Source organism: Pseudoliparis swirei, chromosome 12 (genome assembly GCF_029220125.1).
Source record: "Pseudoliparis swirei isolate HS2019 ecotype Mariana Trench chromosome 12, NWPU_hadal_v1, whole genome shotgun sequence".
Classification (NCBI taxonomy): Eukaryota; Metazoa; Chordata; class Actinopteri; order Perciformes; family Liparidae; genus Pseudoliparis; species Pseudoliparis swirei.
The window spans coordinates 10,476,608-10,494,136 of NC_079399.1; the positions used below are offsets into that span (position 1 = coordinate 10,476,608).

The 17,529-nt window shown below is 43.9% G+C and overlaps 1 protein-coding gene across 8 annotated transcripts in view; it reads right to left on the bottom strand.

The window, feature by feature from the left end:
* Positions 1–17,529, bottom strand: part of syne1a (spectrin repeat containing, nuclear envelope 1a) — a 128,825-nt gene that overhangs the window by 12,203 nt on the left and 99,093 nt on the right. For 6 of the 8 annotated variants that reach the window (XM_056428720.1, XM_056428716.1, XM_056428722.1 and 3 more), the window contains 33 exons: positions 15,657–15,848; positions 14,774–14,905; positions 14,498–14,598; positions 14,118–14,268; positions 13,809–13,937; positions 13,494–13,667; positions 13,175–13,390; positions 12,959–13,060; positions 12,734–12,853; positions 12,448–12,648; positions 12,180–12,353; positions 11,935–12,066; positions 11,611–11,807; positions 11,316–11,448; positions 11,041–11,223; positions 10,762–10,911; positions 10,480–10,656; positions 10,231–10,386; positions 9,985–10,140; positions 9,716–9,886; positions 9,325–9,458; positions 9,034–9,238; positions 8,150–8,332; positions 7,877–8,023; positions 7,506–7,660; positions 6,446–6,593; positions 6,242–6,336; positions 5,901–6,135; positions 5,320–5,562; positions 4,055–4,180; positions 2,744–2,899; positions 2,055–2,213; positions 1,535–1,701 (listed from right to left, as the gene is read on the bottom strand). In XM_056428720.1, coding sequence (XP_056284695.1) covers positions 1,535–1,701; positions 2,055–2,213; positions 2,744–2,899; positions 4,055–4,180; positions 5,320–5,562; positions 5,901–6,135; positions 6,242–6,336; positions 6,446–6,593; positions 7,506–7,660; positions 7,877–8,023; positions 8,150–8,332; positions 9,034–9,238; positions 9,325–9,458; positions 9,716–9,886; positions 9,985–10,140; positions 10,231–10,386; positions 10,480–10,656; positions 10,762–10,911; positions 11,041–11,223; positions 11,316–11,448; positions 11,611–11,807; positions 11,935–12,066; positions 12,180–12,353; positions 12,448–12,648; positions 12,734–12,853; positions 12,959–13,060; positions 13,175–13,390; positions 13,494–13,667; positions 13,809–13,937; positions 14,118–14,268; positions 14,498–14,598; positions 14,774–14,905; positions 15,657–15,848 — 5,300 coding nt within the window. The remainder of the gene's footprint in view (positions 1–1,534; positions 1,702–2,054; positions 2,214–2,743; positions 2,900–4,054; positions 4,181–5,319; positions 5,563–5,900; positions 6,136–6,241; positions 6,337–6,445; positions 6,594–7,505; positions 7,661–7,876; positions 8,024–8,149; positions 8,333–9,033; positions 9,239–9,324; positions 9,459–9,715; positions 9,887–9,984; positions 10,141–10,230; positions 10,387–10,479; positions 10,657–10,761; positions 10,912–11,040; positions 11,224–11,315; positions 11,449–11,610; positions 11,808–11,934; positions 12,067–12,179; positions 12,354–12,447; positions 12,649–12,733; positions 12,854–12,958; positions 13,061–13,174; positions 13,391–13,493; positions 13,668–13,808; positions 13,938–14,117; positions 14,269–14,497; positions 14,599–14,773; positions 14,906–15,656; positions 15,849–17,529) is intronic. The other 2 variants (XM_056428721.1, XM_056428718.1) reach the window with 1 other exon arrangement.

Consider the following 17,529-nt stretch of genomic DNA (forward strand, 5'->3'; position numbering starts at 1 on the left):
TCAAGTTTGTCCTGCCTGTTGACATCGCAGTCACAATCCGGCAGATCCTCACTCGGGCATCCTGCCATATTATCCGTCCCCAAGTCCAAAACCATGGAGGTGCAGAATTCCCAAAGAGGGCGTTAAAGTCAGGAAGCGTAACGGTGGCGATCCAAACTCTCCTCTTTAGTCTGTGTGCTCCACACGGAAGGGCAAGCAGGTAGTGGTGGGGTGGCACAACTGTGACGACTCAACTGTTGCTCTCCAAGGTAAAAAAAAAAGAACCCCAACAGTTGGTGCCTGTGTGTGTGTGTGTGTGTGTGTGTGTGTGTGTGAGTAAGAGAGAGTGGGAGTGCCTGAGAGTGACAAGTGCTGCTGTTTCTAAAAAGAGACCTACAGTCAGAGGCATGTGACCCAGAGTTGGCCTGTGTGAGTATCACACACCGAACACACACACATGGGCCTGAACAGAAGCAACGGCTGGAGCTCCTCACATGAGAGCAAACCTCGATGGATCGTGCACACAGAGAAGAAAACATTTCCAGTAAACCATATACGCTGGAGAATAGATTATTGTTTTTTCGTCAAATAAAATCTCCAGAATCTATTAATAAATTAATCCACAAGAAAAAAATCTGAAGTTAACACTTTGGTAAAAGGACTTTATGAGAGACAAAGAGAGTGCAGCTGTCTGCTTGAGGTTGGACACCATCCCCAGACTGCTGGGGTGGGGTGAGGTGAGGTGGGGTGTGGGGTTTTCGGGCAGCTGGGGTAGTTAGCATCAAAGTTTGGGGTCATGTCACTTTCAATTCAGAACACACAGAAAGGAGGAGTTTATTTTTTATTACTTTCCCATCTCAACTCTGGTAAGTGGAGGCGTCCAAAGGGCCAAAAAGGTTGATAAAGACAAAAGGAAAGAGTTGCGGTGGGATGATGAATGTGACCTCTCTCTACTTAAGTGTGCTGCTTCACTAAGTGGAAACCCCACTGACAGGAAGTCTCTACATCTTCCGCCGGAGACTGAAAACACACCTTTTCCGACTATATCTGGATTAAAACACAGATTTGCACTTCAGTGGCACTTAAATAGCTCATATTGTGGTACTTTTGTAGTTCGACTATGTTGAGGAAATGTTACTTCCTGTATTCTTGTTGTTCTTAGTTTGTACTCTAGGTTGAAATGCACTTATTGTAAGTCGCTTTGGATAAAAGCGTCTGCTAAATGACATGTAATGTAATGTAATGTAACACTAGCAAAGATTAAGGAAATGCCTCAGCAGCATTGTGGGAAAAATACCATGGCAACACACCAGGCCCAAGGCAGGACTTCATTGATAAAAAAAACCTTTAAAAAAAAACTCTCCTCCACTCGAAGGAGTGATGCAGCAGAGGATCAGATTGTTGACGAGTAAATCTTGTGACAAAGTTTAGATTAGATTATATAGATTATAATTGAATAGTCATTTTGGAGTTTCCTCTCTCACCTTCACATTACCAACTCAAACTCTACGATCAAACAACCCTCTGAACCCTCTCCAGAGTCTTGGACACCCACCTGGCAGCGATGAGGTCCAGCAGATGTTGCCAGCGCTCGCTAACTTTGCTGAGTTTGTGATGGATCTCGGCCGCCTTGCCGTCTTGGCTGGACTGGGCCAGGCGCGCGCCCATAACCTGCAGCTGCTGCTTGTTCTCCTGAGCGACACCGATCTCCTCCTGGTAGTCCTGGTAGAGAGACATCCAGTAGGTTAGCACGGGGAGGTGGGAGTGTGTGTGTGCAGTGTTTGTGTGTCCATGCAACTGTGCATTAGAGCTGCAGATGAGACCCCCCCCCCAAAGAAATCTTTTAAAAGTACGTAAGTATTGATAACCCTTGTCTACAATCTATAATAGGTAAGTAAGTTAATTTCTTGCTCTGTTTGTTTTAAAATCACATCAAATAATTAACTTTGAGGTATGACTTGGGCAGTAAACATAGTACGCAAGTATCTAAATCCATGAAGGTTTTCATGAATAGATGTCTTGTGTCTTGTGTTCATTTCTACAGTTCAGGTGTGTTTTCTGCTGCGTTTGATCACCTTGCGCAGCTTTTCGATCATCTCTTCAATGCTGATGTCTCCATTCTGAGAGACCTTGCTCTCCATCTGTGTGAGCCACTCGCACAGCTCCTTGTTTTTCTCATTGAACTCGGCCCACTCGTTCAACTTCTCGCTCACTTGCTGCCTGCGCAGGGAAAGCTGAGGAGACACGGGGACGACAGAGTGGGGAAGAGAGGATAAGAGAGGAAACGCACGTCAGAATACAAAAACAAAACACGTTGGTGGTGAAGAAGGGAAAGAAGAAAATTGGTGGAAGAGAAAATCAAAGAAATAATTGATAGAATAATAGATAATGATTTAACAATTTATGCTACAAAAATAAATACTCAAGCATCAAGGAGAATATGCCCAGTCCTGGTAATTCTTCTAAACCTCTCAATCTTAAACAAACCCAGCTCACAATAACACTTTGGGCTCTGAGAAGTGGAAAGTTAACTAGCCACAGCTGAACACACACACACACACACTCTGACACATTAACTACAGCTGTAAGGACTGTTTCTAAAGTCACAAGTTAAATCCACAAAGTGAGGAAGACACGGAAGGTTGTCACACAAATTAGTTTGAGATTATACAGAGAAAGCTCGAAAATCAAACATCAGCATTTAAAAAAACAACAAGAAATACAAAAATTAAAAAATCATGGTCACGCGTCTGTGTGAATCTACCTGGTGGCAGACCTCCCCCCACTGGCGCTGTAGCAGCTGGAGGCGTTCCTGTAGGACTGTGATGTCATCTGCACTGACCACGCCCTCCAAGGAGTCCCTCAGCAGGAACAAGGAAGTGAGGTCATCGTTCCAGCCCTCCACACTGCTTTCCAACTCCTGCATCCACATGACATGAAAATAAATGATTTAAAACACACAGACCGGTGACCCATAATTTTAAATGCAAAGATACACTCAGATACACTCCCAGCCTGCTCACCAACAGCCAAAGTCTAAAGCAGGAAAACCACAGAACAAAACTACCGGCGCTCAACTGCAGCTGCTGCACCCTCATGAATAGTGATGAGGAGAACCAGAACAGCAGACTGACAATAAACAATACAGCTCAACGTGCCACAGAAGGAGAGGAACACAATTTCTTCTAAATGCGAGGATTTTGATTTTCAGAAAAAACAAAGAAATAACAGTAACATGTTACATTCACATATTAATACAGATCAGCTCCATTCAAGGTTTAAGGCTAGATAAGGTAACGGAAAAATCAAACCTTGTGTTGCCTCCTCATCCGTCATTGTGACTGATTTGCGGCGGCGTAATCATTTGTTGACCTGGAGAATGTCTCCATTATGCAATACGCACAAAAGGAAGCACACACACATACAAAAATATACCCCCACTGCAAGCAAGGATCTCTCACTCATGCGCACGCACCCTCTCTGTTCTTCTCTCTCCCTCTCCCCACCCCCTCTTTCCCTCCAGCTGATGCTCGATGTGCATCTATCCTCACAGCCATCCTCCTCCCTGAGGAGCTCAGGACATGTCAAGCATGAATGCATAAACTGCACAGTGGTTAACAACGAACTGCAAATTATCAGACAGAAATTGTGGGACTGCTGTGGGAGCAAACATCCACGTTGGCTCATTCCAGCAGCAGCCTGGCATCATGTTGGGATCATCAGAGACAGAATAATAATTATTGACCCAAGACAGGCTAGGTTTTTTTTAAATGTTCATGGGAAACGGATCAGATGCAGGACAACAAAAATAAGTATCGTTCAATAAAATGTGATCAAGATTCAAAATAATTTCTCCCTCCAGGATAATAAACTAAATGTATACAAACAGTCTGAGAAAAGGACAAACAAGGGCACACAGTGTAACAGCAGCGGGTAGATAGATTCATGTTTGTTTTGCTTCTGGTCTGTCTGTTTGTCCTCACAGCCAGATTAAGTATATGTGTATCTTGAATAGATACAAAACATACACCAGATAGAAAACAACTTTTTAAATATGCGTATATTAGATTCTCACCTTGCATCTGATTTGCTCTGAGTGCAGCTCCTCATGGTGGTCAGGCAGCGGCACAGACAGCTTCCTCTTAAAGGCCCTCAGCTTCTCCAGTGACGCATTTATGCCTTTTTCACATCGCTCCCAGTTCTATAGACACACAATCACACGCAGTAAGAATCAGAGTATAGCACGCACTCACTTTAGCAACCCAATGAAAAGAGTGATACAGCAAAAATCCAACAGCCAAAGACTAGAATTAACACAGCTCCATAAAGAGGTTCTGCTCCATAGGGTGCGGATTAAAGCTATTTTTAGAGTCTGACAAATGGTTCAATTCAGGATAAAACAGGGTCATATTTGCTAAGAAATACTGCCGTAAAATGGCATACCCGAAGCAAGAGTTATGGTAAAAGAAGTACCTTCAGTAGCTGCTCTCTAAGCTTAAACCCAAGATGAGAGAGAGTAACTAAGATTGTAGGAGAGGAAGATAAAGAGGACGGGAGAAAAGAACCATGTTGAACAAAAAAGCCAAATTCACAGTGCGTTACTCAGTCCCATTCAATACAGGGCACTCCTATCAGTCTGCAAAAGCTACCTCAAAGTTTAAAACATTACAGTTCACTGTGCAGTGTCTGCACTCTCCATAAGTGTGTGTGTGTGTGTGTGTGTGTCTCTGTGTGTGTGTGTTTATGTGGATGTGTCCCTGGCCTGAAACCTAATTATCTGTGAACCATGTTGGGCTATGTTGTAATACTTCAGCATGTGCGAGATGCAAAAGACAGAAGTGAGTGTGCTCCATCTCCGTCCTTTCGTCTTCAGGAGTGAAGATGCAGCGTTGCATAATTCATCTGATAACCTGGTTTCAGTGTCATCTGAAGCCCTTAATGAGCCCGCTTGGTTGTACAAGGAGCTCAGATGCCCTTCAGCACCCTTCAGAGACACAGCTTCTCGCTAGCCTTCAAAGCAGATTGTGCTCAAATGAGGCTTCACAAACCTGTAATAGTACAGGATGTCCCATAATACATCACTAAACAGTACTCTCTTCACCATAAACACTCCATTTGTTACAATCTACTGTATGTATGATGCCAAATAAATAAACTTTTCCAACGTTGCGTGGCAACGATTGTAGGAACCAAAGCATAGAATAGAAAGTGGAAAGAATTAGGGTCAAATTAAATTAAAAAGACAGTATTTAGACATGAAAAGATCCAGAGAGCAAAAGACACCAACAAAAAAAAGTCTGAAAAGATGTCATTATTATTCCAGCTGTAGTTTTGTCTCACCTTGAGCAAGCCGTGCAGCTCCCTCCTCTGCTGGTCCAGGCGGTGGTGGGCGTGCCTCCACCTCTCCTGAATGTCCATCAGCTCCGTCTGCAGGGTGGACTCGGCCCTGGCATCGGCCGTCAGCAGCAGGCTCCTGCCGGCCTCCACCGTCAGAATGTAGCCTCCCTGCTGCCTCTGCAGCACTCGCTCCCTCAGCTGGAGGAGCGGAGACAGGGACAGTGGATACAAGTCAACTACGGGAGTCTAAGGTTGGAGGAGAGGGTTTGTTAGTGTTTAGATTTGCTGAGGACAATTTAGTGTTAAGTATGAAGTATTTTTTAAATAGATTACCTGTTTGTCAAGATAGAAATGTTAGATACAAAAACTTAATTGAAATGATCTTCCTCTTTAAGTGACCCCATACAAACTTTAAACTTCTTAAATAACGGAAAAATATCCATCACCTCATCCACCTGCGATATACTTTAAATTATTTTTAATTAGAATTAGGACTTGCCAAGATAATAAAGCATAAATGTTTTAGGAAAAGTCCTTTCAGAGTAGATTATGAATTTGATTACGGTGATGGGTGAAGGCCTGACCTGAATCTGATCCAATAGGTTTCTGGCCTGCTGCAAGGCGACTGGTTCTCCTGGCTGATGTTCATCCGGATCACGAGTCACTTCTTGAAGCCATTGGAGCAGCTTCTCTGCCATCTCCCGGTACTTCTGCCACTGACGGACCAGGCTATCAATAATGCCCCTTCGTTGCTGGGCCCGTCTCACCACACCTTGCCACTGATTGCCTAACAAGGCCAGCTTCACACTGAAATCATCTCTGTGAAGGGGACACGAGCGAGAGTAGCATGTATGTTACCTAACCCCTGGATACATTTTCATGAGATAGGACATTTTCATATCAATAGGATTGTGTGTGTCTTCACCTGTCGTCCACTTGCCCTTGGTCCAACATATGATGGCCATCATTGATGATGGAGTAGAGAATCTGTTGCCTGCTGAACATCTCTGCCTGGAACAACTGCAAGTACACATACATACAGTACATATACATCGCAGTACATAGTACACACATACACTACATACAAAGACAGCATTAGATGCACATCTACTTGTCATGCTCCTCTGACCTCATGCTCTCTCTGCTGCTCCAGCAGGTTCAGGTAGTTCCCTGAAATCTCAGCGGCGAGCTTCTGTTCAGTCTGAGACAGGAACTCCATCCACACCTCACACTTCTGGAGGAAACTCTGCTGTTGGAGCAACACCGCCTGCAGTTTACTGGAGAGGGACAGAGGGAAGTCGTTTGGAACATATACAATATTAACATTGAGACAGTTTTGTTGTGATCTTTTTAAAGTTATGTCATTGTAAAGTTATACAATACAGAATGAGAATTATTCCGAACATTGAATTTCAAAGATTCCCAGGCCTGTTAAAAAAGATAGAATGTATATAAGAATGTAAAAAGACTTCTTATTAGACTTATCTTTTTCTTATCTATATTCAAGAGAGTGGTATGTTCATTTGAGACGATGACTCATTGATTTCCTTGTCATGCTTTCCTTTAAAACTTCCTAATCAAATATCCACGGCCTGCGCTTAGATTTTTCTCTGCTTCTGCTCAAACGCGCTTCCACGCAAATATATTGTTGCGTTCAGATTTCCTGTGCTCCAGCTGTATCCCTTCTCGTCACAGTTAGGGTGCTTATGTGTGCTCGTGAAACGTCTGCTTCGTTAAAGAGGTCTCCTCTGCTCACAGACTTCTCCTCTGCTTTTGGTTGTTTTTTGTAAAAACCTGTCAAACTGTTTGTTGTCGAAAGCAAATCAGCTCTTTGATCTGGCGACAGAGTTGTTGCACAATAACAATCCAAGAGCAGAGGAGAAATCCGTGAGCAGAGGAGACATCTTTAAGCGGATGCTTCACGAGCACACAGAAGCAGCTCGAGTGTGAGGAGTTGACAACTGTGTCTGACGTTAGGCAAAGAGTTTTGAGGGAAAGCATTACAAAATCTAAAGTCAAATATATCATGCTTTCACATGAAAGGAATAGTCTTGAATAAAGCTCCATAGTTCACATTACTAGTTCTGTTACACTGAAGGTGAAAGTTACATTTTTCAACAACAACATCAAATATCAAATTCTATTAATTCTATTAATTTAAATGTGTGACATTTGAATGTTTTAAATACCTGAACCTCTCAGTGAGGTGAGCGGAGTGAGTGGCCCAGGCTCTGTTGAGACTCTGCAGCCGTTTAACATCTCTGTCGCTGACCGGCAGTCTGTACACCGACTCGTTAACACGCTCCAGGTCTGGAGATAGACTGCTCAGCCTCAACAGGTAAACCTGGGAATACAATATTACTTATTTTCATCCAGAAAGTCGAAAGAACAAAAATGCTTTGTTCATCAAGGTAAATATAATCCAAGTTCTTTAATTTACAGTAAAGTTTGGTTAGTGACATCTTTTACAGGATCAATTTACACACCTTTTGTGAAAATGCACCAGATGTTTCAACACAGATAGATAATATAACAACCACCAGGCAACATTTTTGTATACCTTTAGTTTTTCCATACGTGTCTGGACCAAAATTATCTCTGGTAAGCCGACTGGGTCGAGCTCCTTCAGCACCTCCTCAGCCTCCTCAGCCTCACGGATCAGTGTGTCCATCTGCTCTCTGAAACCCTCACAGGCCTGAGATCCAGACTGCAAACAGTCAGACAACAAACAGTGAGAATACAGAAGTGAACACTGTCCCATAATGAGGGTTTGTATAGAAAACAGTGATGTGTATGTCGTTCTTCCTATGCCTACCAATCCCCGCTATCCTACCTGCAGTACTTCCTGCTGCCTGTGAAGGGCGTGCTCCAGTGTTCCTAGGCGTTGTGTGAGTGACAGGTGGTCGGACTGGAGCGCTGCAGAAGAGGAGGCGTCAACTTGGCTCTTCAGCTGCTCCCCCAACGCCTGCAGCTGCTTCAGGGACTGTTGCACTGAGGCCTGGTCCCCAAGGCACGCCTGCAACAGTGATGTCATCAGAAAGAGGCAGGTGAGGAACAGAATGACGAAATATTTTGAAAAGTTGGAAAAAGTCATATTATTTACATGTAAATGGCACAGAGTCGACGGGACTGTGTTTTGAATGCAAAGGCAATGAAAGACTTAGTTAAGGAACCCTTGATATATACAAAATGTCACAACTTAAGATAGATTTATGCACGTTCTTATATTTAGGCGTTTTATCTAGTGGGTTCTGAAAGAGCCCACAATAGGCCATGTGATCCTTTCGCTGAAGGTTTTGTGTAAAGCGTTCTTGTTAAAAGCTTTCCAGAAAGGACAGCTCATTCACAAAAAACAGTTTTCAACCCCTAATTGTTTATATAAATTTAAATGAGAGATTATTAGGAGAGTCTGTCTCCAGACATTGCTCAGCATGGCCCAGTGTGACATGAGGACCCCTGTAGTGTAAATCAAGGGCCTGTCTTTCCCTTTGAGATCTCCTTTTCAAAGGGCTTTTGTCACGATTGTGCTGTGAATCTACATTCAAGCCGACAATAGAGCAATTTGGTATTCTGTAGAGGGGATAGAGGCTTTGTGAATCCTCATAGTGAGCTGACAAGCCACTTTCAAGCTTATTCACACATTATCAGAAAGGAGGCTGACAGAATATGTTTCACGTCATATAGTGGAATGTGTTACACCGTCCTATCTATACCCACATCACAGGCCATTATCCAGGCGCTGCTTTCCTCCTCTGTGATCTCCCTGTCGGTGGCACTCTTCAGCAGGCGATCAGCACGTTCTTCCTGTCTCTGAACTAATGTCACGCACTGGCCACACGATGACCTGTAGCGCTGCCACAGCCCCATCAGGGCCTTACTGCTCCTCAGCTGGTCTGAGATCTGCTCTAGCAGACTGTTCCACCTATAAGAGAGGAGGAGAAACATATTGCTACATATTGCCGTAATTAGTTTTGAAGTCACTCATGGACATGCTTTTGCTATTCCTACCTAATGTTGACGTCCTGGTGGGCTGTGTTGAGTGTTTCGGCTACAGATGGGTGGCACTCTGTCAGTAGCTGTTGTGTTACAGAGCCAAACTTCTTCAGGTTGCTCTCCTGTTTGTCCATCTCGTACTGCAGGTTCTTAGAAACACAGAGGCCCACGAAAAGTTAAATTACATTTCGCAAACTTTGAGCTTGCAGAATTTCCTTTACACATTCTATTTATTATCTCAAAAAGAGACACCATTGACAATTGTCTTTTAGACACTGAGTACATTTTTTCATTCAAACTGACCTGCAACAGTTATTGCAGTAAACTATCTTGAGCAAGAGTTAATGCACTAATAACGGATGAACAGTCTTTTCACTTGTGCGGCACTCTGCACACATCTGCTCACCTCCAGACTCTCCACCTGTTGCTGTACCGCCTCTAGAGACCCGTTTAGGAGACGCAGCCGGGACACAGAGTACCTCCCCTCCATCAGGTAACCATTCATCTCCTCTGAAGCTCGCCGGTACAGCGTCCACTGCTCCAGCATCGACCGCAGGCTCACCTTCATCTGGCTCATCTGATAGGAAGGTTGGGAGACACAATGTGTAAGTATCTTTAAGGACAATGGGGATATTTAGACAACAATCACGAGGGTAAGGGTTCCAAGAAAGTCACCATGTGGTCCAAATGAGTCCAGGATTGGTTCAGTCCTTTAAGGGTGTCCTTGACAACAGAGCAGGCCGCTCCTGTCTTATTCTGGATGAGAGCATTTCCTCGTTCCTCTGCTTTCTCTAGATCCTTCTCTTTTTCCTTCACTACTTCCTCCAACTCCTGCAATAAACCGATCCTTTGTTTTTACTTTCTGAAAAATCAAACTCAAACTGTGTGCTGCATCCATAGCATCGGTGTACGTATGTATACCTGACAATCTTTAAGTGCATTCTGCACAGATGCCACATCCTCTAACCGGTGTCTCTTCTTCAGTTTATCCTCCTGGAGTGTGAGCCAGGTATTCAAGGCCTGAACTCCATTTTCGTGCTCCAACCAACCTTCCAAAAGTCCTTCCAAAAGCTGAATCTAAAATATAAACAACTTTGGAACTCAGAAACTTCAAACTAAAGATATAAGAAGAAAATATTCAACTCTGCGACACTGGAACTTAAGCATTACCTTTTCAGCAATGAGCCCCTGTAGTATCTGCCATCGTCTGTTCATAGCTCCCAGCTTCTCAGCAAAGTCTGTTTTGTCACTGCGTTTCCCCTCCACATCTTGACTGCTGATCTGCAGCACTGACTGGTTTACAAAGTCCACAGTCAACTGTTTACAGGTCAGATCTATGCGGAAACCCTGTGAAGCAAAAATGAGACACGATGTGACTGTGATGAGGAAGAGGGAATAAGAGAAGACAAACCACATACTGTAGCTACTGGACTCTAAAACTGTTTTTTTTACCTTATACTTCTGTAAGAAGTCCTGTACCAACACTGAGCCTACAGCTCCCATGATTTTGTACTGGTCCTCCTGTATGAGGTTTTCCAAAAGAGAGATCCAGCTCATCAGCTCTGTGATGGCGTGGCGGGATGCCAGCTTCTCCATCTGCAACTAAGGGTCGAGAGTAGAGGGATTACAATGTAGCCAAATTATAGTACCAGCGAGGGCAAAACCTCTTGGGAAGAACAATTTTTGCAACGATTGACAACCATTAAAGTTCAACGGCAGCTGTTTTCTAACCTGGTGTAGCTTCTCTTGTACCACAGGAATACGAGTCAACAGTTCAGCCCAATGAGTGTCAATGCGGCCCAGTGCCGTCCTGAGACCAGCTGTATCTACTCTTTTCAATCGCAGAAGCTGGTTTCCTGTACTCAGCACAGATGAACGCAAAGACGACTTAGCATCCACCTCTTTGGAAAACTCCTATCAGAAACAAAAATGACAGTGAGTTAAGTTGCAACAATTCAATAATAATGTAGATTCTATTATCTTAAGTGTGCACTGTTTAAACTAACCAGGAAGGCATTGAGGTGGTCTCTGACGGTCTCTAGCTCCTGAGGCACCGTCACTGACTGGGTCGTCCAGAACTCCAGCTGGTCCAGAGCCGAATGCAACCAGTGGCTCAATTCTGCTGACTCACTCTGATACCTGAAGTTTATACACAGGACAAAATATGATCTTTTTTTTCTGAAAGCTTCTGAAAGATTAAAGGAATATTTATTTCACACTCATGGCATCAGAAACAGGACCGCTGACTCGCATAGCTCCATCATTGATTTGATTCTTGTCAAATAAAATAAACTCCCTGACCTGCTCCAGTGTTTAAGCGTGGAATCAAGGCGGTGCAGCTCCTTGTTGACCTTGGTAGTGGAGGAGAGCCAGTGATCTCCCAGCTGAGTTAGCTGGTTCTCCAAGTCTGAGCAGCCCACAGAAAGAAGAAGCCTCTTGCCCTCCTCCAGGACCTGGTACAGCTGGGACTGATGCTCCGTCAAGCTGGCCTTCAGACGCTAGAGGACAGAGAGATAATTGATATTACAACAAGCATGCTTAACTAGACATCTTGATTGTGTCTTGCAGTATCGAGATGTATTTATTTGTGCATCTATGTGTGTCCAGTCTGTTTAAAGTACTCACCTGGAAGAGACCGATCCTTTCAACAAGTCTTTCCTCCGTCTCCTCCACTAAGCCTACAGTAGGGATGTTACATTCCACAGCCTCCAGCTGTCTACACACAGCCTGGTAGTCTTCCACAAGCTCGCTCCATGACTGTTAACGAGAGGAGAAAAAAGAGAGTGGCTTAGTTAATTTATTCTACATGTGTTATTTAATTGAATTGAACATTTCTTATTTGCTATAATTTGTGTGTCACTCATTCCCACCTCCAGAATGCCCTCTAGCTCCACTCCCCTCCTGTGGGCCTGTTTGAGCACACTGTGGGCTAAGGCCATGGACTCTTCCATGGCGTGGCTTTCCCTCTGCGCCACCAAACCAGACACTTTACTGTAGAATGCCTGGGTGAGGATCATATGGCATTCCAGACCCTGGAAAAACTCCTGTATTTAAGGAAAGACAAAGTTAGAAAAGAAAGAAATATGTCTCTAGGTGAACATCAAATATACTGGAATCCCTTTTTACCACCCTCCTTACTTTGTGTTTGTCCAGTAACATCTGGATCTCTGTGACAGAAGCCACTGTCATCTTCTGATCGGCAGCCATCTTATCCTGGGCCGTGTCCACCAGGTCTGTGAGGTCATGAAGTGCAGCTTCATACTGAGCCTTGAGAGACAACCTGTGGTTCAGGCTGCTACGTCTGGAACCCACCATCAGAACCAGCTCCTCATATGCATCCTACACAAAACCATCAACATGTCATCACTATAGGGGCACAGTGTGAGAGAAAAATAAATGACCTTCATAGGGAATTTGATATTACCTGTAGTTTGAGAAGTTCCTGGTTGGAGATTTGGTCAGATTGGAGTCCCTCTGCTTTTGTCTTCAGCTCAGTCACTCTCTGCTCAAACTCTCTCAGACTCTCCTCTACCTCTGTTAATGTCTACAAAAGATGCAACACATTCAATACATCACATCTTCTCAGAAGCTACTGGCAATTCACTGCATCTGTGGGATTTCTATATGTTGTTATCTGTCGGTATCATACCTCTATCTGTTTGGACGCAGGTCTGTCCACCGTTCCCGCCATCTTCTGAAGCAGCAGGTGTTTACTTTCACCCAGAGCAGTGAACAGCAGTCTCAGTTCATTCTGTCAAGGACAACAGAAACAATGTTCTCATTGAGTGAGGCAAGTTTCCTTTTTACAAAAAATAATAATAATGATAAAAATCTGACTGGTGGATTGACAGAGTTGCCATTGTACCTGGAAGGTTGCGTATTCCAGTAGCCTGTCCCTCATAGCATCACAGTGCTGGTCCAGGGTGGAGTCTAGCAGCCCCATCCTCTCCTGCAGGCCCTCCAGTGTGTCCTCCATCAGTGCTTGCTCCTCTCCTCCACACAGCCGGCCGGCTCCTCCACCCAGAAGGTCTCTGCACTGGTTTACCTCCCAGGTCATCGCCTTCAGCTGTTTATTCAGACCCTGAACAGAAGAGCAAAGATCAGTAACATGGCAAATATATTCCATCCAGTAGAGTTTGAATCAGGTTATTTATTTCCTCCTTCTGCAAGAGTGCCATTAATACCTCTAGATTGGAGAGTTGTGTCTCTGTATCTTCAGACAGGAGCACAGGACCAGCGAGCAGCTGATTCTCAGCAGCATCCAACCAGGAGGAAGCTGCTGAAACTGCAGCATACAGGTCCTGCTGGACTGCTGTCCCTCCTAAAGACGCTGCCAGCTTGCTCTCACCATCTGCCATCTGTGAGGAAGAACAACGAATATTTACTCTCAAGCTGTCAGCAAGAATCTTGTTGCTTCTTATTGAAGACACAGAAACCATTCCCACAGGGAAACAATAAGTCATGAGAGATAGAAATAAGGTGGACAATCTGTGCTTCACCTCACGCGCGATTCTTTCCAGAGTCTGACTGCAGGCCTCAAACAACGCTTTGGGAGAGCGAGAGTCTTGGCTGGAAGATATGCCTCTAAACACCACACTGGGGCTGGACAAGCGGGACCGGTGGAGGACCTGGTGACAGGAGTGACAAATGAGACACATGAAAGATATGAAAGTCAGACTGGCAGCAAACTGGAATGACCTACATAATGCAATCAGCCTTGAATAATGAGTTTTAGACAACTCAAAACATGGGTTGACTTCCCACTATTTATTAAAAACTTCACACTCCATGATATATGGCATGTGTACCGGGCTAAGCTGATCCTGTTCCATGGCGTTAAGGGAGAGCTGCAGCTTTGTGCTCTGATCTTTGTTCAGGTTTTCCCAGCGCTGTCTCATCTGGTCCAAAGCAGACAAGGTCTCAGACTCCAGCAACACTCCTCCTGGGATGGACACCTCACTGTGGGGAGTAGAGCGGTGAGTCGTGGTGAGAGATTAGACCCTGGAGTGGTATTTCACCACCAAGTTCCAATGTATCTAAATGCTTTTTCAAATAAACATCAAAATAAATAAATCACACAAAAAATAAAATCACGGAAGCTTCCCTGTAATGCGGGACAGAGTAATGTTTGTTCCATCTGTCTAAGGAATAACAAAGTAAGTGTGAGAAGAATAGAGGGAGGAAGTACCTGTCACCATTGGGTGTGGTCTGTTGGCTGAGTAACTCCTCTCCAACGCTGGCTACAGACTGGAGCAGCCTTTTCTGTTCAGCTACTTGCTCCTGCAGCTCCTTGGAGGTCAACATACAGCATTTAGGCCATTAAGAGTCAGAGTTATATCAGATTTATCAAGAAGAGCCACTTCCTATCTAAAATGGTTTCCATTAGCTTTCAAGAAAGCATTAACCTAATTCAATTGATTTGCAACAACTACATAACTACACAAAAGTTTGTCTTCTTACTTACCCTCTGTCGAAGAATGTTGTCGTGGTACTGCTGTGTGCGTGTGGATCTGGCCTGGGAAAGCCAATCCTGGACATTGGGACTCTGGGACAGAGCTGAGTCCGGCTCACTGTCCTCCTGCTCCTGCAATGAACCCTGAGGGAAAGACGGAAGCACGTCAACACTTTTTAAATGCTCAAAAACTTTTAACAGGAGAGAAAGGGACACAAACAATTATGTTCTTTCTGAGAAAGGGTTGTAGAACGGGAAATAGAATAAAGCACCAGTTTCAGAGGAAACTCTTCAACAATAAATCTGTATTTTGAAGTATGGCAGTTAAGATTGCAGCCAGTAATTCAAGGATATTCAGATACATGAGACATTGTAGCTCCTAGGTGTTGTAGAGTCATTTTGTGAATGAATAGATATTATTATTGACGAAAAAAACCATTAAGGGAGGCATTTTCCTTTTCGTGAAAAATATTTTTTTTGTGGAAATTCAGAGAATTTTTACCATAGAAATAAAATGTAGTATTTTTCCAAAGTGGCCAAAGCCCAAATGTTATGTCATCAGAACCACACCTGCAGCATGACATGTAGTGTTAGCATGTGGTGGGGTAGCTTCCTTTTGTCTGTTGTTTGAGGCCCATTGTGAGACACACAGGCTCTTGTTGTCCCACAATGGAAAACAGCAGACTTCTATGAAGGAGCACGACACGACCTTTAGTATTTGCACAATACGACCATTGATACTGTTGTACAGTGTCACATAATGCAACACAGCACAAGTCACACAGAGGCAGGGAGGAAGGACAAGCTGGAAAATTTACAAAAATGTGTGGTAATGCGGAAGGGAAGGGAACTGCAGGTATGAAGCCCACAGGCCACACATGACCTTTGATCTCACCTGTATGCCAACTTGCTTGTCCTGCAGCATCTGCTGCAGCTCCATCAGGCTGTCTTTGAGGGAGTGTAGTTTGAAGGTGAGTTGCTCCGCCTCTCCCTTGGTCTCGGCCCGACCCTCCAACAGTAAGCTCTCGCTGTGCACGGACAGCTCTGACAGATACAACACCTTCTGCTCGATCTCAAACAGCATATTCTGGAAAGACCAGTTACAGTTTATGATAAACTCACTGATACCTAAAATGTTCAGTTACCATCTAATCAGCCTCACTCTTTACAGTCATCTGCCAAAGAGTCACTCAATAAACAGTTATTATGAACTGCCCTACAGGTTCTACATGCCAAATGTATCAACCACTGGTATGCCTCTATGTTTCAGAGAGCTTTACAAAATGTAATGCATTACAAAATCTGCACCAAAATGTGTGATCCCACCATGTGTGGTGGTAATCCTGAACGTAATGCTTGCCCCTATAAGCTCTTAATAACATGCAACGTATACATGAAGTATCCTTCAGCCTGCTCATTGCTTCTGCCTCTTCTTGTCTTATACCTTATATGATTCAGTTATTATTAGATCAACTCTCATTCTCTTTTTCAAGTTGTTTCCCTCTAAATCCCCTTTTCATGATTTCCCATTTACTCCCCTCCTACATGTCCCAACAAGGGAAAGAACAGAAAAACAAGACCCTTTCTTTTCACTGTCCAGGTTGTGTGTGAAAAGTGGTAGATTTGTATGGGAGAAGGGGAGGTACAACCTTAATCCCCATCTTTCACACGAGGATACAAGGGTCCTTGACGGAGGCAATTCTCTTCACAGAGAATCTTTCCCAACAAAACAGACTGCCAAAATACAACCCCTTTCCTACTTTCCAGTGCTGTCATTGTCTGATTCACTGGGAAAGTGGGGAACCTCAGTTTTATTATTCATAGCCAGGTGGGATACAATGTGTGGCAGAAAGTTTAGACTCACCAAAGTATTTGATTAAGCACTAACCCATGAGAGAATACACTTAAGTGGTTTCTGAGCTGCTTACTGAGTGGTGATTTTCTTGTTGTGTGCTAATGTAAATCAGCCACACAAAACTGTAGTGCAAAAATACCAAAAAATAACACTATCCTAAGTAACGCAGAAACACAATTCATCCGATAAAATAAGAAACAATTTAACCAAGGCCTTTTATTTATATTATTTCAAAATTTTCGGCTCCTTTCTTCCCGAGTTGGTCCACTTCAATTTCTTCCCCTGACTTAATTTGTATAACCTCATACCTTGACTCACATCTTGCTCTATCCATTGGATCAATACTCTAATAATCTACGCCTACAGACTGTTTTTACTCCGTGGAGATGAGGATCCGCATGGACCGGACTTTCGAAGCGTAGCTCCACAGGGGCCATATGTGAGCATTAATCAGCTTACTGTCTCCCAGCTGCCACACACACCCACACACACACAGTCACACACAGCCACACCCCCATACACAAACACACAAAATACCTCTCTGGGATGGTAAGCTTTTCTGACTACACGACACAAGTTGAACACGGTCACTGACAAGTGAGAAGGGTGATCAGAGTCAGCCCCTGATGCTAATCCTAGAGAAAGTCTTACTTAATAGAGGACTCTTATTCGGCTCTGTTTTGAAACATATTCAAGGCATGAAGTTTATACGTGACTAAAATAGTAACAGCAATGTAATACCGAGGGAATTAATCCATGGACATTGGACAGTCATTATTTCTTGCAGACAGACACTTCACTTTAGCCTTTGATAACTCCCTCTCGATGACACTGTGGCATACAGACTTCCATAGCGTGCCGAAGGCAGTGGTTTTTCTTGACTGCGTCAGTTGTTATCCTTGGGAATCCAAAC